Source organism: Lipophrys pholis (genome assembly GCF_963383615.2).
Source record: "Lipophrys pholis genome assembly, chromosome: 13".
NCBI classification, from domain to species: domain Eukaryota; kingdom Metazoa; phylum Chordata; class Actinopteri; order Blenniiformes; family Blenniidae; genus Lipophrys; species Lipophrys pholis.
This window is the reverse complement of record NC_137632.1, coordinates 25119708-25143204: the sequence shown is the minus strand read 5'-3', so window position 1 is coordinate 25143204 and position 23497 is coordinate 25119708. Positions and strand designations below refer to the sequence as shown.

Sequence of the window (23497 nt, the reverse complement as noted above, 5' to 3'; positions counted from 1 at the left end):
CAAAAACATTTTCTGTAAAGTGTTTTTTTATTTAAAGAACATTTCCAGTGACATCACCTCCTTCTTGCTTTCTAGAGAACATTAATAGTCTAGATAACATTTAACCGATCGGCATCTATTTGCATCAAAAATAGGTTTAATCAAAGTGCGTGCATGTGAAAACATTTTATGATAAACAAACAGATCATAAAAGGTTTGTGTAACAAAAAAAACAGAAAAACTGCATGCTGGATTTCCTCATACTTTTAAGGTTTTATCGGTTAAACTCTAATAAGGCCGCCTGTTTGATGCTTTATAATCATCTATTAATAAGAATGTGACATCTTGTAAACGTCTGTGCCTTAATGGAAAGATGTGACAGTGTTCACCCATCAGCCAGAACATTATGACCACGTGCGGGTCCTCCTTACGCATCAAAATTAGTATTTGGAGAAAATGAAGCGTGAAAAACTGTCCTACATGTCGAAGTGACACGGCTTCATGGATTCCAACACCGATCAGCCAGAACATTATAACTACATGCTTATGTTGCGTAGTCGAAACAGCAGGTCCTTTCATTCCTGAAGCCCTCATGTGTTTAGAGTTTTTATAGGAGCAAAACATCTTGCATGTGGAGAGTTGTGTGTGCCGATTGATATAGTCTGGGCATTCTTCATTTGCAGTAGAGTTTGTGTGTGTAGAGTAGGACCTGTGAATGTTGTCTCCTCAAACTCAGAGGGTTTTCAATTCTCTGCTGGGGCGGATTCATCTGGAAGTCTTGTTTTATGCTCTCAGTCTTCACTTGCAGTGTCTGTAGCCACAGAGCTCCGGTAGTGTTGTACAGACCGAAGAGCGAAGCATGAGCCTGTCAGTCCACATCCAGGGAAAACAAAAGGCGCCTTACACACACACACACAACTCTGTCAAAATCCAGCTGAGAGTGAAACATCTGAGGTGGAGGTGAAGACAGGGACATTTACGTGTCCTTATATGGTTTTGATTGAAACTCCTGCAGGCAGGCGCTGATAAAGAGATTCACTTCACCTGTAAGTGGTTGTAATGTTTTGGCTGACCGGCGTAACGCAGGTGTGAGTTCTTAATAAATATCGATGACTAACTCCCTCCACCTTTAGTTGGACGGAGCAGAGCAGATGATTTGGAGAGAAAAAAATATTTTTGGCTCAAATTTTAGCAGAAAAAAAAAAAAAAAAAGATGTTATTTTTGGTCGAATCAGGAAGTGGGCGTGTCCCGGTTTGTCCCGGCTGGGTTTGAGCCACAGTCAGTGGGACCCCGGCCACGGTCAGCTGCCCCCGTGCTGCAGGGTGAGCAGACCGGCTCTCTGCTGGTACTGGTTCTCCCTCGCCGCAGAGATTTTCGCCGCCAGCTCCACCGGCTTCTCGAAGAAGTTCACCAGCGCCTGCTCGGTGAGCAGCGACGCCACGATCTGAGAGTAGCTCACCGTCCACTCGCTCCCGTCCACGTCCTTGCCGTCTGCCCCCTGCTGGACGGCGGCGGCGGCGGCAGCGGCCTCCGACCCCGGCGCTCGGCTGCGGTGGCTAGCCTCGCCGATCTGCAGCATGAGGCTGGTTACCGTGGCGATGGCCTGGAAGAGGTCGTTCTCCTCGGGGTCGCTGTGGAACAGACTGTACAGCGTTTTACAGAGCTGGATGAACTCCCGCTGTGGATGACACAAACAAAGAACGTCAGTTTTAAACCTCCACAATCTCAAAACCACACGAGAGAGAGAAATCCTCTCTTTTATTGAAGATCATCTGTAGAAAATGAAGCAAATACACTTCAGGGCCCATTTTTAGTTTGTTGGCATAAACATATTCTGACAGAATTACAGAATATTGATATATTTTATTTTTTTTTAAAAATCTCTCTTGATCCCAGGGAGGGCTGCGCCCTGGCGCCCTCTATTGGCCGCCACCCGCCACTGGGTTTAAACTATCATAAACACCAGTTCAACTAACTTCTCCACATATTTCCAGATCAACAAGCTTTATATTAACCTAAACCGATAACAAATGTTTAAAAGTACTAAGTACTTTTAGCGGCAGAAAGTATCTTTTTGATTTGACGGAGAATTTCAGGTCACAAACGTGTCTCTGATAGCTGTACTGCAGAAGTCTTGGGAGACGTTGTGATGATTATATCAGCGCTCAAAGCTGTAGTTCTCTGCTTTCTGGAAGTTGTGGGATTTTCTTCATTATGGTAAAACGTTAAGGAGTGATGGTGAGAAGAATTCTGCATGTCAGCAGTCAAAACAAAGTCAACTAGTGCCACTAAACTACCTCAACATGAAGCCGTGTATCGAAGTAAAACCTCTCGGACGATGTGGAAATCTTCATTATGAGTGTAAAAGAAGAATTAACCGCGTGACATGAAACAGTGTTTCCCCAACATTGTTCAGCTTATCTCGGGTCAGAAAGTTTGACCGTCCTGGTGTCAGGTACCTGGTTCATGAGTGGAAGAGGCTTCTCTGCGTCCTTCTTCTCTCTGGCCAGATCCTGGAGCATCTGCTTCAGCTGCTCCTGATAGTCCTTCACTTCTTCTTCTTCTCCCCCTTGACCGTCACCTGAAAAAGCCCCAGACTCACTCAAACTCCCCAACAGTTCTGTTCACACGACCAAACCAGCCATAATGCATTAAAAGAGGGAAAAGTACGATTCAAAGTGCAACAGAAATGAACCACATCGTCCAGAAGTCACATAAATGTTAAAACGCATAAAAAAACATCTTAAATTATCGATCAGTTCAGATAAAAATCCAAAGCCCATATATTGATATAATGGCTGTATGGAGGTAAACTGTGTTACATTTACACTGATGAGGAGTTTATTGATAACATGAGGATGAAAAAAAGGAAAATAAAACCAACAAAACTCATATTTGTTGTGATTGTAGTTAACCCCAACGCCTGGGTATTTCTTGTATTGTTATGTAAACAGTTGCATATAAATGTGTTGGTTTTTTTTAAATACATTTGTGCATTGGTTTGTACAAATACTAATTTGATCTGCTTTCCAAATTGTGAAAATATTTCATTACATATGTTTGTGGCTCTCATTATAAAAAAAAATCTAATATTTTCCCCAATTGAAATTTGTATTATTTTTTTTATAGTTTTAGGACCAGTGTGTTCAGGCAGTATTTCAAAATGAGAAAAGGAATTGTAAAATCACAAAGTTGTGCTGGGAAAAAAACAAAAAAAAGACACCAAGCATTCAAGTTAAACAGTCAAACAGTTGAAATATAGAGGAAAAAGCTCAATTAGATAAAAACGGCAAATTGACCCCAAAGTGTGAAAGAAAAATCTTTTAAATGTTCTATTAACTTTAGAGTTTTTTTTTTTCTTTTGGAAATTCAATGAAATCCATTATCTGATAAAGCTGTGTGTGTGTGTGTGTGTGTGTGTGTGTGTGTGTGTGTGTGTGTGTGTGTGTGTGTGTGTGCGTGCGTGTGTGTAGACCCACCGGGGGGCAGATTGACGCAGAGGGGTCTGTTGGTGGACACCAGGGGGCTTTTCGTGAGCGACGGGTCGTCCTCGCTCTCCGTCAGCGCTGCAACGCGCCGACACAAACGCACAGGGCGAAGCGAGCGCGTCAGACTCCGGAGCGTCGGGAGAATTTAAAGGTGTGTTTTCGTGCAGTCTGACCTGGAGGAATGTGGAGGCGGTACAGCAGCCGGATCTTCTCGTTCAGGTCTTCACAGTACAAAGTGTCTGGAAAAGCAGAAACGTCCCGTCGTCGGGCGTTAATGTAGTTTCTCCACTTTGGAATATCTTTAATAATATCTGGACTCTATGCTTTAAATATATATATATAGCTCTGAAGCCCGTTATGCTCTTTAATAAATAACTTGATGTATGGAAGGATAGAAGGGGTTAATAGTGTCGAGGCAAAACTCATAAGAAATGATGAATTGTGGCATTTTACTCAATTTACTCGGTTTCTTAATATTTCTGACTTTTTAAAAGTCATCTGTCTTTTTGTTTTTTTGCATGAAATATATTTGTCGTGTTCAAACACTTTATTTACACTTACTGGCAAAAACAAAAAAAATCAGTTTGAGCTTAAAATATTTGTATAAAAGTGCTTGTGTGGCTGAAATGTTTAATTTCCAACTATTTGAATAAACCAGGTTCCACTCACCGATCCAGCTGGCGAACTCTCTGAAGGTGACCAGGTTGTCCCGGTCCTGGTCCAGCAGGGTGAAGGTCCGGTTAGCCAGCGTGTCGGTGTGCTGGTCGGCGGCCCCCGGCCACGGCACCAGCAACCCGTACAGGCTCTTGAACTGAGGGAGGTCCAGCCGGTACTGCCGCTCCACGAAGGAGCTGGTGTAGCGCCACGCCGCCGCCTCGGCCGCCGCCGCCAAGCTCCGGTCTCCCCAGTACAGACTGATGAAGTGCTCCATCTGAGCCCGGGGGAGGAGGGGGTGGTGGTGGGGTGGGGGGGTGGGGGGGGTTGGGTTATTATCAGGGCTGTGACTCTAATGTGCTGATATATAAAAGAATAATAACACATTGATTCATGTCTTACATTTAAAATGAAAATGTCTCAGTGCACCTGGGAAAATTCCATTAAGTTGGTTCAGTTCACGCATTCAAAGTTACATCCTGGTATTAAGGGCGTGTTCCTGTTCCCCGGACCGATCCGGACCAGAGTCTCTTCACTGAGGCAACACTGAAGCATATCTAACAAGAGATCTCTAGTCCGCTTGAAAACGATCTTTCCAGCGTGAGAGGACGTGACGAAGTGCGCAATGCATTCTGGGTAGTGAAGAAAAAAAAAAGCTAACCGCGCGAATCAGAAGAAGCACGCGCGGAAAGAAAAAGTTGGAAAAGATCTCGCGGGCAGACGTGGAGGAGTGAGGAAGAAGTAGTGAGGAAGACTCATTGATATCTGGTCTGAAGGCTTTATGTCACGGTTGTTTGTTTCTACCCAGTGGTCACGAGCTAACTAGCCTGATAGCGGCGGGATGAAAAAGGCGGGATGAAAAAGGCGGGATGAAAAAGGCGGGATGAAAAAGGCGGGACTTCCGCTTTCGGTCCGGACACAAACAATGAGCCGTGTTTCGTCTTTACTTCCTCTCCGGTCAGTGTTTGTTTGGGACGACAGCGCCCCCCAACCAGCAGCTGGTGTAATTGCGGGACATTTTCCAGGCGGTTTGATCCGGTTTTCTAAAGTGCTGCTTGAACGTCACCCGGACCAAATGGAGGTGTGAAAATTCTCGCCCCTTCCAAGTGAACGGCCCCCCCTACTAAACCGACACAACAACATTTCAAGAGAAAACTTTTAAAAAGTCTCTTTTTCCAAGCAAGTTTGATTACCGCCACTAGTTACCTTGAAGAGGTCGTAGATGTCGGACAGGTTCTCTGGCGAGATGGAAACATCCGGCGTCACAAGCCTCAACTGTGCACAGACGGAAAGATCATCAATATTAGTACAATATTAGATTGAATTCAACCCCGGACTGCAGATCTGTACAGAGTCTCAGTCAAATCTTCTCACTCACTGCGTTTTCTTTGATGGTGTCCTCGTGAGACTGCAGCACCTGGATTCTGTGTCGACAGCGGAGCCGCTCGATCTGACGCACCGTCAGATCCCCGAATTTCTGAGAAGAATCCAAACCCCGGATCAGAGCGAGACCTCAGCTGCTCGACGGAGATCAAACCCGATCGCGTTATTTCCCGCCGACGCTGCGGACGAGGCCGAGCTCACCTGGTACGACTCGTTGATGAGGGCGGTGATGTTGACGCGTCCCGCGGTGGGGGGGTCGGCGTCGCTGGCGGGGGTCTCCTCAGCAGCTGGTGGGGGGGTCGGAGGGCAGGACGCGTCCTCGATTCCAACCTGGTCCAGAAAACTGAAGAACAGACGAGATGAGCCACTTCCTGTTTAGTCTATAAACTGAAAATTAACGTGTGTGCGTGTGTGTGTGTGTGTGTGTGTGTGTGTGTGTGTGTGTGTGTGTGTGTGTGAGAGAGAGAGAGAGACTGGAAGTCAATAAGGTGCCCTATAATCTGCATGTTATGAGGAAGATGCTCTATAATCTGGATGTTATGAGGAAGATGCCCTATAATCTGGATGTTATGAGAAAGATGCTCTATAATCTGGATGTTATGGGGAAGGTGCTCTATAATCTGGATGTTATGAGGAAGAAGCTCTATAATCTGCATGTTATGAGAAAGATGCTCTATAATCTGGATGTTATGAGGAAGATGCTCTATAACGTGATGATCTATCAGTTCAGGATTAATGCGTCTCCACCAGTGAACAGGAGTTTAGTGAAACAGCATCAGTGCAGAACAGAGAGCGACAGCAGCATCGGAGTGCACCGTTCCGCTCTACCTGGAGAGGATCATGAGCGCCTGGCCGTCGTCCGTGCTGGCCGACAGCGCGGCGGCGTTGGCCTCCAGCACGGCGAGGCCCAGCTGGAAGATGGCCTTGATGCCGTGGAAGAAGAAGCAGTCGACCACGCAGACGGCGCTGCTGAAGGGCAGCACGCTGAGGAAGAGCGTGAGGAACCAGGAGAGGGAGACGGAGGACAGCGTGGACAGGTCGGGGACGTTCTCGGCCAGCTCCGGCAGACGCTCCTGGATCAGCTCCTCGAACACCGACTGGTCCACCTGAGCTCCTGGGGGGGGGGGGGTGTAGGGTTAGAAATGAGACAAAACCGCCTCGTTTTGAAGCGTTTTCCTGTCCTGATGTTAAAGAAAATCTCAACAAAACCTTAGTTTTAAACACGTAACACGAGACAAATAATATCCTCAATGACAGAAAGGAACAATGGATGAAATGAGTGCAGGAAAAATAATGAATCTTCACTCGATGGCTTCTTTTAGGCAAATACCTCAAATGTAATAAAGACAAAAAACAAAAAGACATTATTTTTAACACCATTTACTACAAAAAATAACCCTGAATCGATAGACATTTTTTTTATATATCATTTTAGCTCATAAATCACAAAAAATAATATATTAGGAGATATTTCAACAATCCACTCCAAAAGGAAATAAAACCCTGAAACACTTTTTTGATAAGTGTTGAAATAATGAACAAAACCATTTATCTTTTTATATACCGAGTTATTAAAGTTAATCCAAACCGACTAGATATGTACTTGTAGTTATTCACATGTGATGCGTTCATGAAAAGTGGGAAAATCTCAACTTCTGATGATATAAAATGGGACGAAAAGCTGTCGAACTCGTAATTTCCCGCTTCAGAGTGTGCGTGAATGACCTGTGTCGTGTCTTATTATGGAAACATTCCCGACTCGGACTTCAACCTTGTGCAACTGGTAATTTTCCAGGTTTCCAGTTAAACAAACACATCGTAAATGAAAAAAAAAAAGTAATTAAAAACTCGCCAATAAAAGAAACTGAAAGTTTAAACTAAAATAAAAATCCTTAAATTACATAAATGGAGAAATAAATATACTGATAAATGCAAATAAACACAATTATGTTTGTATATGAGAGTAGGTATTGTAATTTTATTGTTTTTGCTGCACAAACTGCATCAGAAATGTGTTTTCTTGGATAACAATATGATAAATATAGTTTATTTTCTCTGCAGTCAAACTGTTTGTGTCTCGTCCGGGGAAAAAGGGAAATTGATGAAAGTAAGAAAAAAATAAAATAAAAACCTCCACTTATCCTTAATTGTCAAATCCGAGTGACACATACAGAGGGAAGACTGCTACGAACAAACATGTTCAAGAGAAGAAGAAGAAATCACCTCAAAATGCAGCTTTTAGTCAAAAGTAAACAGGAAATGAGCCGTCGTCTCAGAGGGTAAAAATAGGACAACACAAAAACATCACAAGGGGACAAGAAGATGCTTTCAAAGCAGAACTGAAGAGAGTAAAGCTTAAAAAGAAACCAGACTGGCGGATCTCGTTTTTCACCGTCTTAAAGCCGTTTCTCTGGAGGTTCTGAGAAAAACATCAAACACACAGGAGATGGACGGACAGGGATTCCAATGTGGATTGTGGGGGCATTAAGACGGACGTTGGAAACTGAAAACTTTTATTATTTAATCATAATATAATTGTTGCTTTCTTTTTTTTCTGGAACGGTGGGAATAGTATAGACGAGCTCGAACCAGCAGATGGCGGTAATGTGACTTCACCGATGCCAACTGCCTTTAAACCCAAATGAAGATTCTTTATTTATACATTTAATTTATTTTTATATTGATAATACACATTTTTTATTTAACATTTGCAATTTTAATTTAATTTTTTTATTTTGTAATTATTTTTATTCATTCTATATTTTCAATATTAATTGTATTTTTACATTTTTTTTTAGATTCTTAGTTTTATTTAATGATATATGATTTTGCATCATGATTTTCTTTTTTCTTCTGAAGGCTCCCGTTTCCTGTACGTTGGTCGGAGTGGGTGTGCATGTTTAGTTTGTGGGTTGCCGGCTCGGTTTGGTTGAGGGCGGTTCCCTCGCTCACCTATGACCCTGCGGTTGAAGTAGTCGGGCAGCATCCGCTCACAAACGGCCACCAGCAGCCAGAAAGCTTCTTCTTCTTTTGCGTAGAGCAGCAGCACCGACGCCAAGATGTTCATGGACTTGAGAGAGAATCACAGATAGAAGAATTACTGGAGCGTCACCGGCCTAGATTTTGGCTGTTAATTCAATACAGGCTATTGATTGACGAATCCACACAAGATCTGGCTGAAAGCGCGACTCCCGTTTCTCTGTTCTACCTGGCAGTATCCGATCTTGGGGTTGCGGTGGGCGTAGGCAGTGAGGACGCGCCTCAGCGCGGCGATGCCGGTGGGGTTCTGGAAGGCCGGGTGGTCCGGCAGCGAGCGGTGCAGGTCGCGCTCGATCTCGTCCGTGGTCAGGCTGATCTGCCCCATCGACTTCTGCACCAGGGTGGAGTAATACCCCTGGTGGGCCTCCAGCTCGGAAGAAGCTCCTGCGCGGAGACGGGGAGCGGCCGTTCAAATCAGCAAGGAAGCAGGCATCATTGAGGCAAAGCTTCTCTTGGTCAATGTTCTGACACGAAAATTCTTAAAATCGGTCGCGGTTGCATTTCTTTGATAAAGGAAAATTATTATTATTTTTTAAAAATGCATTATTTTGTCTCTTTGTTGTGAGAAGGGTTAAAAAAAGAAAAAACACTGCACGTAAACAGAATACTTTTTAATGTTTTGCAATTTAAAAAAAACCCCAGCTAAAGTTGCGATATATTGTGCACCCCTTGTCCAAGCATCCCGGTATGACATGTGACACATCAAAGGAAAGCCCAGGAGGTCCTTTATAAGATTAAATAATAATAATCAGAGTGACAGAAAGGAGTGAGGAGAGACGGCAGAGGATGACTAGGAGGCTCAAGTTATAAATTTTATTATATTTTATGAGCAATAAAAGCATCAACCTTAACTTAAAGAAATTTTTTTTTCTATCCACTGCAGACTTTGTTCCTGTTTTCTGTCCTGCCAGCGACAGTTTGAAGATGTGAAAGTGAGACCGAGTCTGACGGGACGAACTGAGGAACAGGTAATAACAGATGTGAAACCCGAGCTGTGCTCCGAAGCGACCGCACAAATAAAAGCCTCTCCTGCACACGACAGCCTGGAATCAATACCGAGGTTTTGCTTCCTCACCGGAATACGTCATCCACAGCTCCCCCCGCAGCGAATCCGGGACGCCCATGGCGGCCAGCCGCTGGATCCTCTGCGTGCGAAACATGTGGACGCCTCGGCCGAACTCGGTGAAATGATCCTCCCACAGACGCTCCTTCATCGGCTCGGCGCCCTGAGGTCGGAACGCATGAACAGTTTGACGACGCTCTATAATCTGGACGTTCTTTAAAGAAACAGATTTATGAAATGAAGGGTGGGGTTAGAGTTTGAACCGGGGTTTTGGGTTGGCCCGACCTTGCTGGCGTCGCCGCCCGCTTGGTTCAGGTTGAAAGCCGTCATGAGGGCTTCGCTGTTGACGGTGTTTCGAAGGACCTGCTCCTCGATCTCCTCCTCGTCCGAGAGGCTGCTGTCGTAGTAGAAGGTGTAGTACGGAGTCGGAGCGCTCTGCCGAACATGTCAGCAAAAAAATTTAAAAAATAAAATTACATTTGCATGAAATCACTCGGGGAAAATAATAAGATCAGCTGCAATGTGACGGAAGTCAAGTTAAATGATGCATAAAAGATGTATTTTATTCTACAAACGGCACAGTTTGTAATCAAGCAGCACAATAACGAGTCAGAGAGACAAAACAACAACAAATAAGAATAAAAATATGATTTAAATGATAAATATTAAATGTATGACTTAAAAAATGTAAATAAAAGACTTTAAAAAATATATGATTAAAAGAAAAAGAAAAAACTTGATTTTAAAAATGAAAACAAAAGAACGTGACTAAAGTGTGTCTGGTTGAAATTTCATTTAAAAAGTAAAATCAAGTGAACTAACTTATTCATTAATATATTAACTCATATAATCCATGTGTAACAGGGTATTGACGACAGTATTTACACTATTTTATATTATATAAAAAAAACTAGTTACTTATCCACCTGACATCTTTCACTCTATAGAAGCCACGGGGAATTATAATTCTATATACAAAACAATTTATAAATTCACTTATATTACTCTGTATAATCCAAGTTATATATTTGCTACAGCAAGCCGCTTATCTGGATTTATAGTAAGGATACGAAATCAATTAAATATAGCCTTGATAGGACATTTACTCAAAGAAGAATCGAACCAAACACAAAAGAAAACAAGAGTTACAAAAGAAAAATTTGAAAAAAACTAAATACAATAAGAAAAGAAATGTGAACTTAATGTAAAACATGAATGCAGAGCTGCAACTTTATTATCTGTAAGAATCATTGGATATAATGGGGAACGAAATCTGTGGAATTGCATGTTTCCCACATCCCAAACTGGCCATAATGAACCAATAAGACGACACAGAAGCAGTCACATGTGCAGAAATGGCTCATGGGATGTTGTACTTCATCACTGGGAAAAACTTCTTACCGTGTAGAAAACCCACAAAAAGTTGAATTACACTTTATAAACCAAACAAGCTGTTGCAGATATTCTGATATTTGTCACCGTTACTCCCACATTCATCACAATTATGCCTCAGAAATCAATGATTAACTGCTTGTTATCAAGTCAAAATGATGAATTATGACTTTGTGTTGTCTGACTTCCTTCCTTCCATCCTTCCATCCTTCCTTCCATCCATCCTTCCATCCATCCATCCATCCATCGTACTCACCACGCTCCTCTTTCCGTCCTTCCGGCTGCGGAACATGGACAGCTTCCACTGCACAGACCTGAGCCTGGAGTTCAGACTGTCCACCAGCTCGTCTCGGTCCTGCAGCTCGATCATCTGGAAAGCTTTTTTCGTGCGCAGACTGACGATGAGCGGGTTGGGCAGCGAGCTGGTGCTCTCTGCTTTCTCTATGGACAAAACCTGGAGCGGGGAGAGGGAGTGGAAACGGTCCGTCAGGAAGACGGGACACCTGGAATTTTCAAACAAACCCTCACGCTCGACCTGGAGACGTTAACACAGTCGAAGTGAGAAAATCTGGATTTAAAAATCCAGTTTCGTCACAAACACCTGATTGGACTCTTCAACCGGCAGCTGTGGAGCCACATGTGTTTTCATCTCGTTTTAATTGGGCCTCATGGCAAACAACCTCTGACAGGGAAGCTTATCGTATAGCTAAAAGGGATGGATGAAAAACTCTGTGATAAACTAATTCCTGGATTTTTGACTATAATCTGCTAGAAAAATCATAAAAATTTTGCTTTAATATAGTTTTTGTTTAAGCAAAATGGCTTAAAATTGACATAAACTTGAGAGTTTCTGCAGGAAATGTGCATAAATAAGGATCTTAAAAAGACAATGGAGGATTTCCAATAGAGCAGAATGAGAATTACCCTCTAATCTAAAGCAGATTATGCAGAATGAAGCGATGAAATGTTTCTATCAGGAGGAAACGGAGGATTAAAAGACAGCGTTGGTTGTTAGGATAAGTTTCCATGAACCAGCACAGACTGAACAGCTGGTTGATAATCCACTAAGCTTTTATTAAAACACTCAACATGTGGGTGAATAGAAGCTGAATGGAAACCACAACTTCATCTTTTATTTGTATTTTGAACACAAAGCAGGAAATGAATATCTGGGTTTTAATGGATTGAAAAAAATAAAATCCATTTTAATAAGCGTATTGTATATAATTATTTGATCGTCTCTTTGTTTTATATAGATTAACTCCAACGGTTCAATCAATTCTCATAACAAAAAGGACCAAATGAAGATTTACTACAGTTTAAATTCCCTTCAGAAATCGAAGTGTTGCGGTTTAAAAAAAATCAGTAACCACCTAAAAGCAGGTTGGATGTTAAACTTCAACCAGTGTAAGAAATAACAATTTAACTAACTGCCCTAAAAACCTGCTAGAAAAACACAGATGTTAATGAGAAGTTACTGGTTTTATAGAAAAATGCACACATAAGAGACCCTTGGATGTTTGTTTTGAATCTGGAAGCAATTACACGTTTGCTTGTAGCTTTTGCCTGATGAATTAAATTTAATGATGCATGATACTTTTATTGTATAAAAATACAAGATTCAATGTTCAGTGGTTGAGCGCTGTTCAGACCCGATATGCAACGACGACCTGAATTGTTATAAAATATAATGTAATAAAACCTGAAATGTAATAACAAGTTGATAATGTAACAAAAGTACTGAGCCCGAAATGTAATAATTAAAAAAAAAAAAAAAAAGTAGTAAAACCCAAAAAGTAATAACTGGTCAATAATGTAAAAAGATTGAATAAGAATTTAAATGTGAAGGTAACGTTTTTAATGATTATACATTATTTTGGACTGATGACTGGAGATCAAGTCCAATCCATAAATCATTGACTCACTTTTTGATTTAAAAAAAATTATTACAATATTGTAGGATAATACATTATTAAAATATTTTTTTTTAAGTTTTGGACTCAGGGTCTTGTTACATTATTTACCAGTTATTACATTTAGGATTATTTGAAATAAAATATATATATATATATTATTACATTTCAGGTTTTATAACAATTTGGGCCATGGTTACATATCAGACTGTCAACAAGCCCTCGGTGCTTCACAGAGACGTAGCCGTCCGTTGTGAGGTGATTTAAGAAAAGAGATCAGGTACGACACCTCCGAGAGCGGGATGAGCAGCACGCAGCTTCCTTCCTCCCGGCTGCAGAAGCACAGGAAGCTGTCAGTGGTGTAGAGGCTCCCGGCCGTGTGGCAGCGGGCGTGCGGCGTCCACACGGCGCAGGAAGCCACCTCGTACAGCTTCTCGCTGTGGGGGAGTCGAAACAGGGCCAGGACGTACTCGCGGAGAGCCTGCTCCTCCAGCACCCTGAGGAGGAGGAGCACCAGCGATGGACCATCAGAATCTAAACCTGGCTTAAAGGCCGGAGCTTAACTAAATTAAAAGCATCAGTTTTGGCTGTCAGATATCAGAAGTTATGAAGTATTGAACTAAATATAAACAAAACTGCATTAATGAACCAATTTTGCATCAATAACCAATATTTATGAACCGATTGCAGATAAAAGAATTAGTGCCTTTACGTATTATTTCATGATATTAATTTGAAAATAACCTCTATTCGGTATCTGGTGGGATTTTTCTGTTCAGTTAAACATTACTGAGTTTGAGGCAGATCAAACTTCTAAACTTCACTTCCTCTTTTGGTTTCAAGGTTTTTATATAGATTAAAACCGTTACTGCTGCGTTTCACTGTGACGACTGAAGAGGAGCCGAGGGAGTAAACGTGACATTAGTAGTGAGGAGGTTTAAATCGTTCACTTCAAAAGATGCTCGGGTTTAGAGAAATGCTCAAACTAAGTACTTATTCTATAGAAACCTTATTTCAACATCTCGCATTTTTATATCTTTAAATTACTAAAAAAAAAAAAAAAAAAAAAGCTGTGGGGTTTACAAGAGGTACAAGAGCTAAGCAGAGTAGATAAAGATAGTAGAGCAAAAATATACTACTTTGAGTACAAGTTTAAATATAGCGCCTTCTCATTAAGTAAGTGTTAGTTATCAGGGCTTAATTAGAGCTTTTTTACTCGCCATCTTAAAGACTTTTAAAAGATATTTATCAGCTGTGGACAACTTCTGAACTATGTTCCCTCGATATAAACATGTCAATGTTATATCAAAGCCAAGAATATTTTTAACTAATTTACTCCTATTTATACAATATTTGCTGCTTTTCCATCAGCAAAGTAGAGGCTTGTGAGTCTTGAGGCTGACACCATGTTTAATTTAAGTTTCCTGGAAAACATTACATGCGACAACTGCATGGTAGAAAATGTAGCGCTCACTCTTTGTGCTTTTTTTTTTTTTTTTTATCTCGGCACATGAAGAGGAGTTCTGACCTCTTGGTGATGTGTGCCGGCTGCTGCAGGACCCGGTCCAGCTCCAGGCCTTCGCTGTCCAGCAGCCTCCTCAGGGTGATGTCAGCCAGCTGACCTATGACCCCGAAGGCCTCGTCCATGTTGAGGAACATGGAGAAATCCCTCTGCCGCTGCCGCGTGTGGACCCGGATGGCTTCGGTCATCAGGCCGGTGGAGACCCGCTCCAGCCGGGTCACTTCAGCCCAGGGAACAACAAACTTCACTGTGGGTCAAAGAGGAGAAGAGAAGGTCGTCATGCCGACCTCATTGATGAATTAACACCATTGTCTAATGATGATTATCTTTATGATGAAGAGGTGTTTGCTGATATTCCTTTTTTTGTCATTTTTCCATAATGTGTTTAAACAAATAAGGCTATCAGTCAATTAAAATATCAAGATGAGTTGATCGCATCGTTATTTTAGGAGAGCACAGAATGAGAGAACACAAAAAAAAAAGTATTGGCAAGAAAAGAAATAAGAAAAGGAAAGAAAGAATACATAATACTAATTGAAATGAAAAAGAAAGACCATAAAAACAATGAAAAAAGAAAAGAAAGAAAAAACTAAATTTTAAAAAATAACACATTCTAAACCTAAACAACCGGAAAATAAATAAATAATATAAGAAAAAATAAAAGCGTATTAGGTCAATTTAATTTGAATGACTTTTACAGTGATTGTTATGGGACAGACAGTTAGAGGACAGGCAGTTAAGGGGACAGGCAGTTAAGGGGACAGGCAGTCAAGGGGACAGGCAGTCAAGGGGACAGACCGTTAAGGGGACAGACCGTTAAGGGGACAGACGGTTAAGGGGACAGACGGTTAAGGGGACAGACGGTTAAGGGGACAGATCGTTCAGGGGACAGGCAGTTAAGGGGACAGGCAGTTAAGAGGGCAGGCAGTTAACGGGACAGACAGTTAAGGGGACACACAGTTAAGGGGACACACAGTTCAGAGGACAGACCTTCCTTCCCCAGCAGGAAGGAGTAGAAGGCCATGTGGTTGATGCTGAGATAGAGGAAGCCCTGCCGAGGCACCCGGCCCTTCCAGCAGCAGCAGGAGTAGAACGTCACCAGCTTCTCGGTGGACGGGAGGCCGAAGTGCAGCTCGAACTTCAGCAGCGCCTCCCTGAACTTCTCCGGGTCGTCCTCCTGGGCGGCCTGCCGACCCCGCAGCTCCTCCGCGATGAGGCCCTGCACACCAGAGCTCCGCTCATCACCCGTCAACTCACAATCAGCGTCCGGCTGGATTTGCGTCTCTGACGCGGGTTCACACCTTCACTTTTCCTCTGACGAAGCTGGCGACGTCCTCCTTGTTCTCAAAGACGGACAGAGACTGGAGCAGGTTGTGCATCAGCCAGTCCCAGTGCTTGTTCACCTCCTCCATCGCAGCTCCTGACGACACAAGGAAGAAATTCAATAGTTTTGTCTGCACGATGAGCAAGTCAATGTCGAGCAGTTTTCAAAATAAAATGCAGTTTTCAGGGTGCAGCGTTTTAGAAACGCACCGCACCTCAGTCCCCCGTGTTAACGGGGGGGGGGGGGGGGGGGGGGGGGGGGGGGGGCAAGACTTTTTTCACTATCAACCACGTTCCCTTCACAGTTTCACAGATGCAGGTGTGACGGTTCAGCTCACCGCTCGCGATCACCCAGCTGATCTGGGAGCCTGGAACCTGCAGTAGGATGCGGAAAGGAGTGACCCGGGCATTGGAGTCCAGCACCGTGTCCAGCGCCCCCACCAGGAGACCTGCACAAACAGCACAGCATTCTTTCTCTCTCTCTTTGTGTCTCAGGAACAACAGAGGGGTGAGGAGTTCCCACAGTATTTCACAGCTGCACGACAGAAATACCTGAAAGACAGGGACCCGTCCTGAGGGGACACACACCACAGTGTCAACACTCATTTTACATCTGAGGATAGACACACAGTTCAACTTATTCCCATCATAGCCTGTAAATATCAAAGAAACTGAACATTCTACTTATGTTTTAGTGAAAGACAAATACAATATGCTCACATTTAATGCATTTTTTTTTAGACATTTTTGAAACGAGTATAAGCGCAATCCGGAATCTCTCACTTGAGCCTAAAAGACTTTTTTCTTTTAAGTTCAATATTATATTAATGCTTTAATGCTCAAGTTACTTCTCCAGCTGACTTCCACTGCTTCATCAAGGATCCTTCAGGCATTGTTGTCATTTAGTTTCGAGTCCATTAAAAACTGATTAGGAGCAGCAGATATATATAAATTTATTTATTATTTTTTTATTTTAATGTATTAACATGTACAGTAGATATGTCAGTTCTGAGGTTTAAATACAAGTTAAATAATTAACGTTATACATTTTCTTCAGGTTCTGCTGGTTGTTTTTATAGAGCTGTAATAGATTTTCATTGACTGAGTATTATTGGCATTTCCATTTCCTTAACGGGATATTATCAGTTATGCATTTCAGGAATTATGTAGGAATTTCAGAAAGTCTTGAAACACTTTGTTTCCAAAAAAATTTGCATTGACTGATTTTTTTTTTTTTAAATAAACAGCCTGGATTAAACATTTTTTTAATAAAAGAGGACTTAATACGGAACCATGATTTTTTATTTTTTTAACCTTCATTTAAGAAGGATAAAAACATGTTTGAAGAAAGTTTAAAAAAAGTCTCCTGTTATGGAACGTTTTCTCATAAATACAGAAATTAATTGACGAAAAGTGTCACATAACGGAGCAGAATCAGGTCTTCAAGTGGAGTTAACTTCATTATAGTTTGTTCATAAGTATTTTGCTTTCTTCTCATGAGGAACAGCGTCGAAACAGAATGACGTCCAACAGAAATCGAATACATTTCTGCAGCTGCAATCAGGTTTTTTAAAAAAAAAAAAAAAAAGAGAATTCCCTTTAACAACGTCTGAGACGACTTTTGTCATTCAGCTCAACTGAATCCCACTTTTCCAATAAACACTTTCCCTGTGACGCTTTGATTCAGTTTCCTCTGTAGATATAACCAATATCAACACTTCAGAGAAAGGACCATACGCATAGCAGGACATCTCGACCATACCAAGAGATAGTTCATATTGTCTCATACATTTAAAGTTGAAAGATAATTAATATACAAAGCAAGAAATAAATCCCTTGAATCTAACATACAGAAGCTTTTTATAGACATAGAGGGGTTATAATCACAGACGGACTCTAGATTTCAAACACTGTGTAAACGCATTGCATAAAGTTGATAAAGTAAGGAGAATAAAAGCTGCATCTTCTCGGTAAGGTAAGGGAGGAATGAGCGCTGCGTTTTAGAGTCAGAGCTGAACATGATGCTCTCTTTGTTTTTCGCTGACTCTGCATCACGTGATACATGAGACAGAGAAACCGTATCCGTTTGCTTACATACATATAAACCTTCAGCTTGAGGATTATCAGTCTATAAAACACGTTGTCGAACTGCCTCAGCCGCCCCAAAAAAAGAAAAGAAAAAAGCTTCCAACCCCTGAAAATATTTCAACTGAATGACATCATCCACGGGAGACTTCTAGACTTTTACAGTCTTGTGAGTTATGATGCTGTTTAAAAAGACATTCCCACTCATGGACGCCCGGTTTATTCTCCAAATATACAAGTCGGGGTATGACTGAGGACAGCGCATTAAAGCCACACACATTACAGGCCCGGTATGACGCCCCGACACCGGCGAAACCCTCAGCAGGTGGAGCGGCGGTACGTCTCCTCCGGCAGGCGGATCCGGCTCCCGGCCAAAACATAAACCACGTCTGAAGAGTCGGTAGTCTGGCCTGCCTGAAGCTGCAGACCGCGCAGCCCGGCAACACACTCCCATCCGTCTGCCAGCGCAGGACAGAGGAGGGCTTGACACACAAGAGACCGTCCAGAAAGAGAGTCGCCGTCTTTCTCTGCCGCGGAGACGCCAAGTCTGCACGCCGACTTAACGAGCTGCAGAAAGTAAGAACGACACCGTTAACGTCCGTTTGCTCTTGAACTCGCCAGAGGTTGTTGGTCCGCATCCGGTTTTCTTGTAAAACGTGGAACCAAAAAAGTGAGCAACGTTTGTGTTTTGGTAGTTTATATATCTCAGCTGTAACAAAAGCTGCTTCTTCACAATCTCACAAGTTCGGTCAAAAAGTTAGCAACGCAGAGACGGATCTCGAGTCTCCAAAGCGTCTGCACTTGAAAACTCTCGACCAACTGGAGGGTCGCGACACAGAAGTGGGTCGCCGGACCATTTCCAATTGGTTTGCTTTGAAAAAACAAAACGACTAAACTTGATGGTCTGATCACATGGCTTGTGGCAGAAGTCACCAGTTAACAGGGGCACCAGTGAAACCGAAACACCGGACAGCGAAGCATGATCGTAACAATCCACATTTATAAAAAATATATAATACTTAATTTATTCTTTGAGCTGCTATCCAATGCATTCATCATATCGGGGGTGATTTTTTTTGGTGCACGATGGGGAAAAGCTCCAATGACTCCGCCCACGCCGTGGTCGCACTATATTGTAGCGGAACACGACGGAGGCCTTGTCGAGTAGGGCTGAGTAGGTACGAGTGGAAAAGCGTGTTTGGATTTGAGCTCTGCGTCATGACACCATTATGTCTCTCTCCTTTAATCTGTGCTTTCTTACTCTGGTACCTGGATTTCCATGATTGGAGCTTCCAACCCCCATAAACCGAGTGTATTATCTTACTATCGTCACAATCTTGCTGCTCAGAGACTCAACAAGTTCCAGCAGAAAGCCGCCGCCGCCGCCGCCGGACCCGCCGCAGGATTCTTCCTGTTTAGAAAGGGAACTTCTCTTTTCCACAGTTGTTTACGCTTGCTCGTGTGCTATCGTTGCATTGGAAGGTAACGCTGCATTGAAAAGTTATGGGACCCAACACAGAACCTTGTGGAACTCCAGAAAAGTCAGCATTGGCATTTCCAAGTTAAAGAATTACTGACGAGAACAGGCATCCGGTAGAGCGCATTCCCTCGCCAACGCCACCTGGCAATGTTAAGGTTAAATGTTGGTTCACATTCCTCATAGAGGGAGCTCGCATGTGATTGGCTGAGAGTGAAGAAGGGGCGCAGGGGTCCTCCCATGTGTCTCCATGGCAACAGACGCTGATCTCCTTTGCCTCTCATGGGACATTTTTTTTACAGGTTTTCGGGATTTATTCGGAAACGGTTTGCCGTTAACATCCCAAAATCAAATCGATTGGTCCGTGGATGATGACAAATCATCCCTGAAGATTTCATGCAATCCGGGTGAGTAGTTTTTATGAAAACAATAATACAAACATACAAACCAATTCAAACTAAATACACGCAGACGAAAACATAACGTTCCTCCCCAAACTTTGGTTGGCGAAAGTAATAAACAATTGTTTTCCCTTTAAATTGCGCAGCGTTTCTGAGGAATCTGCATTTGCACCAAAGCCAACAACAACAAAATAATCTGTTGAGACAGTTCCGTAAAGTTTTTCACGTGCACAATACCTGGCTGGGTTAAAAAGGGGAACGTGGCCTTTCCAAACAGTATAAGATTTCTTCCCGTGTATTGCATCAGAGTATTACCTCATCGCAGAATAACCAAACACGGACAACCTCAAAGACGAGATGAAGCAACTTTATCTGAATAAAAACACACACGGGGCGGTGCGGGCGGGGGCCGGTCGGCCGCAGATGTTTCGGTACCCAGCCCCGCTCAGAAATCCCTCTGAACGCCGGCCACCGCGGCTGAACAGAGCGTGTTCGCAAAGCTTCACGCCCACACTGGATTCCCGTTTCTGCTTGAAGACACCGAGAGAGAAATAAAGAAGTAGCCACATACTAAAATACCCGGTGAAAAACTGAATGTAAAAGGGCTGAATAATTGAAAGAACGCCGCCTCCTTCAGCTTATTGCAAACTGTAAATCATTACCTCATGTTCGCCTGGCTTCGCGCAGAACAGAAGGCTTGGATGTCACTTCAATTTTAAAAAGACGAGATGGTATGGATTGTACTTAAAGAAAAAAAGATACCAGAATTGATTAAAAGATCTTGTCTTCGTGATTAGGTACTTCCACGGCTCCGCTGGCCTGCGTGGTGAAGCGGAGGCCACTCCATGAGTTAATGTTGAACCACATGACAGCGGGCCTCGGCTGGACTTTACCTCTGACCCGTATCGCCATGGGAACAGTAGGAACACACACACACACACACACACACACACAGACAAAGTAAACCCCGGCCAGGAAGTTCCTCCTATTCTGTTTCAGCAGGAGAATCTCGAGCTGCGTTTCTCCACAGGGGGAAGAAGGAAGAGCACGGCGTTGTGAAGTGATTGTCTGGTGTCGAAGGCGACCACGCGGCTCACTTCCAGCGGCGCGTCAGCCGAGGAAACCGGACGGAGGAAGCGGCAGAAACAAGCGTGGGGAAAGCCACCAGACGGGCCGCGATGAGCACACGAGACAGAAATGTGATCAGATCATCAGGAAACACACGCAGACAAAACCGGTTTCTGGAGAGAGACACTGGGAAATCTGAGCAGTTTTCTCTCAACGGCAGCAATTACAAGAGAGTCCCAAAGCGTGAAGAAACCTGTTGTTCTCCGGCAGGAAGTCACAGACGCTTCTCAGACAATTACCTGTGTCTTGTATTTTACATATTTTTCTTAAAAAAACTAGTGAAAGTGCAAAATACTACAAACTTCAGAAAACACTACCAAATCGAGAAAACAATCAGCCGGTACACAACGGTTCCGTTGTGTTTTCTGTAGTGTTTTCTCCATTTTGTAGTGGTTTTTTATTTCTTATTTTATAGTGTTTTTTTTATTTCTTATTTTGTAGTTTTTTTTAAATTTCTTATTTTGTAGTGTTTTCTCCATTTTGTCGTGTTTTTTTAATTTCTTATTTTGTAGTGTTTTCTCCATTTTGTAGTGTTTTTTTTATTTCTTATTTTGTAGTGTTTTCTCCATTTTGTAGTGTTTTTTTATTTCTTATTTTGGAGTGTTTTCTCCATTTTGTAGTGTTTTTTTATTTCTTATTTTGGAGTGTTTTCTCTAATTTGTAGTGTTTTTTGGATTTTCTGAATTTTTTGAATGTTTTGCACTTCCAGGCCACCGTAGTTTTTAGTTAGGTCGTTTCAAAAACTTTAATTTCTTTTTAAATAGAATAGAAATACTGTATTCATCCCAGAGGGAAATTCTTTTCCAACGTTGCGCCACACAGAATAAATAGAAAAGAAAGTTAAATATCAAATAAGACAGGATGTAAATTAAAGAAGCAATATTAAATATGAATGCTGACAGGCTTTACTGTCATTTTGAATTCGCAGAGCAGGACTGGAAACCTGATTTATCAGAGTATAATTTAAAATGTGTGATGTATTGAGCAGCCAATCATTCATGACTGTGGAGTTTAGAGAATCACTGATTAAAAAAAAAAAAAAAAAAAAAAAAAAGTCATAATCTGTGAGGAAGAGGGTTTTTCCTGACACTCATGTGACTGTAATGATCCAAACTTTATCAAACTGCGTGTGTGTGTGTGTGTGTGTGTGTGTGTGTGTGTGTGTGTGTGTGTGTGTGTGTGTGTGTGTGTGTGTGTGTGTGTGTGTGTGTGTGTGTGTGTGTGTGTGTGTGTGTGTGTGTGTGTATACAGCTGTTTGTACCTGCCTTGTGTCTTATTGTTGTTGTTGTTGTTTACCTGTGATCCTGCTGCTGGGCTCTCCATGGCCTCTCCTCCGCTGCAGGAGGAAGAAGTCGTTGCTCCTCTCCGTCACCCACAGCTTCAGAGCGTTTTTCAGCGCTACTTCCTCCGGGTGCAGCCACATTTCTTCCCGCAGGGAGGGACCGGGAGGAGCGGGGAGGAGGGTGAATCCCTCCGCCGCGTCCCGGGCTCTGCTGGGCGGGGTGACAGTGGACCGTGTCCCGGTCCTGGAGCTGCTACAGCCGGGGGTCGAGGGTCCTCTCCATAGTCCCCGCTGCTGGCCGCTGCATGTTCGGGACTCGGACTCTCACACACACTTTCTCTCACACACACACTCACTCACTCACTCTTTCGCTCTCTCTCTCTCTCTCTCTCTCAGACACACACACTCGATCAGCAGCAGCTGTACAAAACGAGCAAAGATCCTCTGCTGACGTGACGCCTCACTCGGACAGCCACCCCGGAACCACGTGGAGTTTAAAATCATATTTACAGGTAAGTGTGGGAATATAACAAAAAATGATTTCAATTAAATTCAAATTACAAATTAAGGACTTTTTTGATATGTTTTTTTGTGTAAACATCTCTTTAGTGGTTTTTATATTAACAAACAATGCATTTACAGAACACATGACGTTTAATAATGAAAAAAGACAAAGAGAAAAACATATATTAAAAAAAAATAGAACTGGTGACAGGCATAATTTACAGTCTTCAAAATAACATATACAATATGAAAAATACAGATTATTCCAAATGGTGATTTTAGAACAATGTGCCAATGACTGTGTTTCCCTAAGGGTTGGAAGTTTATAGTTTATCTATCTATCTATCTATCTATCTATCTATCTATCTATCTATCTATCTAATAAACGTGTAGACATGGAGTGTGCACATTATCAATATAAGATGAATTGGTGTGTGACAGGTCTGATCTGTGGGGAGAATTTTAATTTAAAAAAAAAAAACTGTTAAGAAACTAAATGAAGTGAACCCTGAATGCTGTCAAAGCTCCTCCCACACCACATTTGAGTTTTTCTGGGTCCAGTCTATTAAGAAAAAATAAATCTGACCGGAAATCAAAATACCTCATGTCTGTCTGTTTCTGTGTGATTCTCTAAAAAACAGGATGGAGTGAGAGCTCTTCTACTACTTTAGCCATATCCGCATTTCTCCACCTTTCTCTCACATCACTTCCGGTAAAGAAAGTAAGTGGACGCTCACGTGAGACAAAGTTATTATTATTATTATTATTATTATTATTATTATTATTATTATTATTATTATTATTATTATTATTATTATTATTCTTCTTATTGGCTTCTTTGACAAATCAAGTGCTTTTGAGAA

General features: G+C 42.3%; 1 protein-coding gene and 1 long non-coding RNA gene across 2 annotated transcripts; one reads left to right on the top strand and one right to left on the bottom strand.

The window, feature by feature from the left end:
- Window positions 1-12: 12 nt before the first annotated feature.
- Window positions 13-22524, bottom strand: tbc1d8 (TBC1 domain family member 8). The gene is made up of 20 exons (XM_080478647.1): window positions 22145-22524; window positions 16096-16206; window positions 15736-15854; window positions 15425-15653; window positions 14441-14681; window positions 13202-13409; window positions 11256-11453; window positions 9893-10042; window positions 9620-9770; window positions 8714-8928; window positions 8458-8575; window positions 6334-6619; window positions 5707-5848; window positions 5501-5599; window positions 5329-5397; window positions 4138-4399; window positions 3642-3707; window positions 3460-3546; window positions 2440-2561; window positions 13-1658 (listed from the first exon to the last, which is right to left on the bottom strand). The coding sequence occupies exons 1-20, from the start codon at window positions 22269-22271 to the stop codon at window positions 1281-1283; spliced, it is 3378 nt and encodes a 1125-aa protein (XP_080334773.1). The 5' UTR covers window positions 22272-22524; the 3' UTR covers window positions 13-1280.
- Window positions 20518-22522, top strand: LOC308118930. The gene is made up of 3 exons (XR_013935910.1): window positions 20518-21378; window positions 21469-22027; window positions 22100-22522. It is a non-coding gene; the product is annotated as an uncharacterized lncRNA (long non-coding RNA).
- Window positions 22525-23497: the final 973 nt, after the last annotated feature.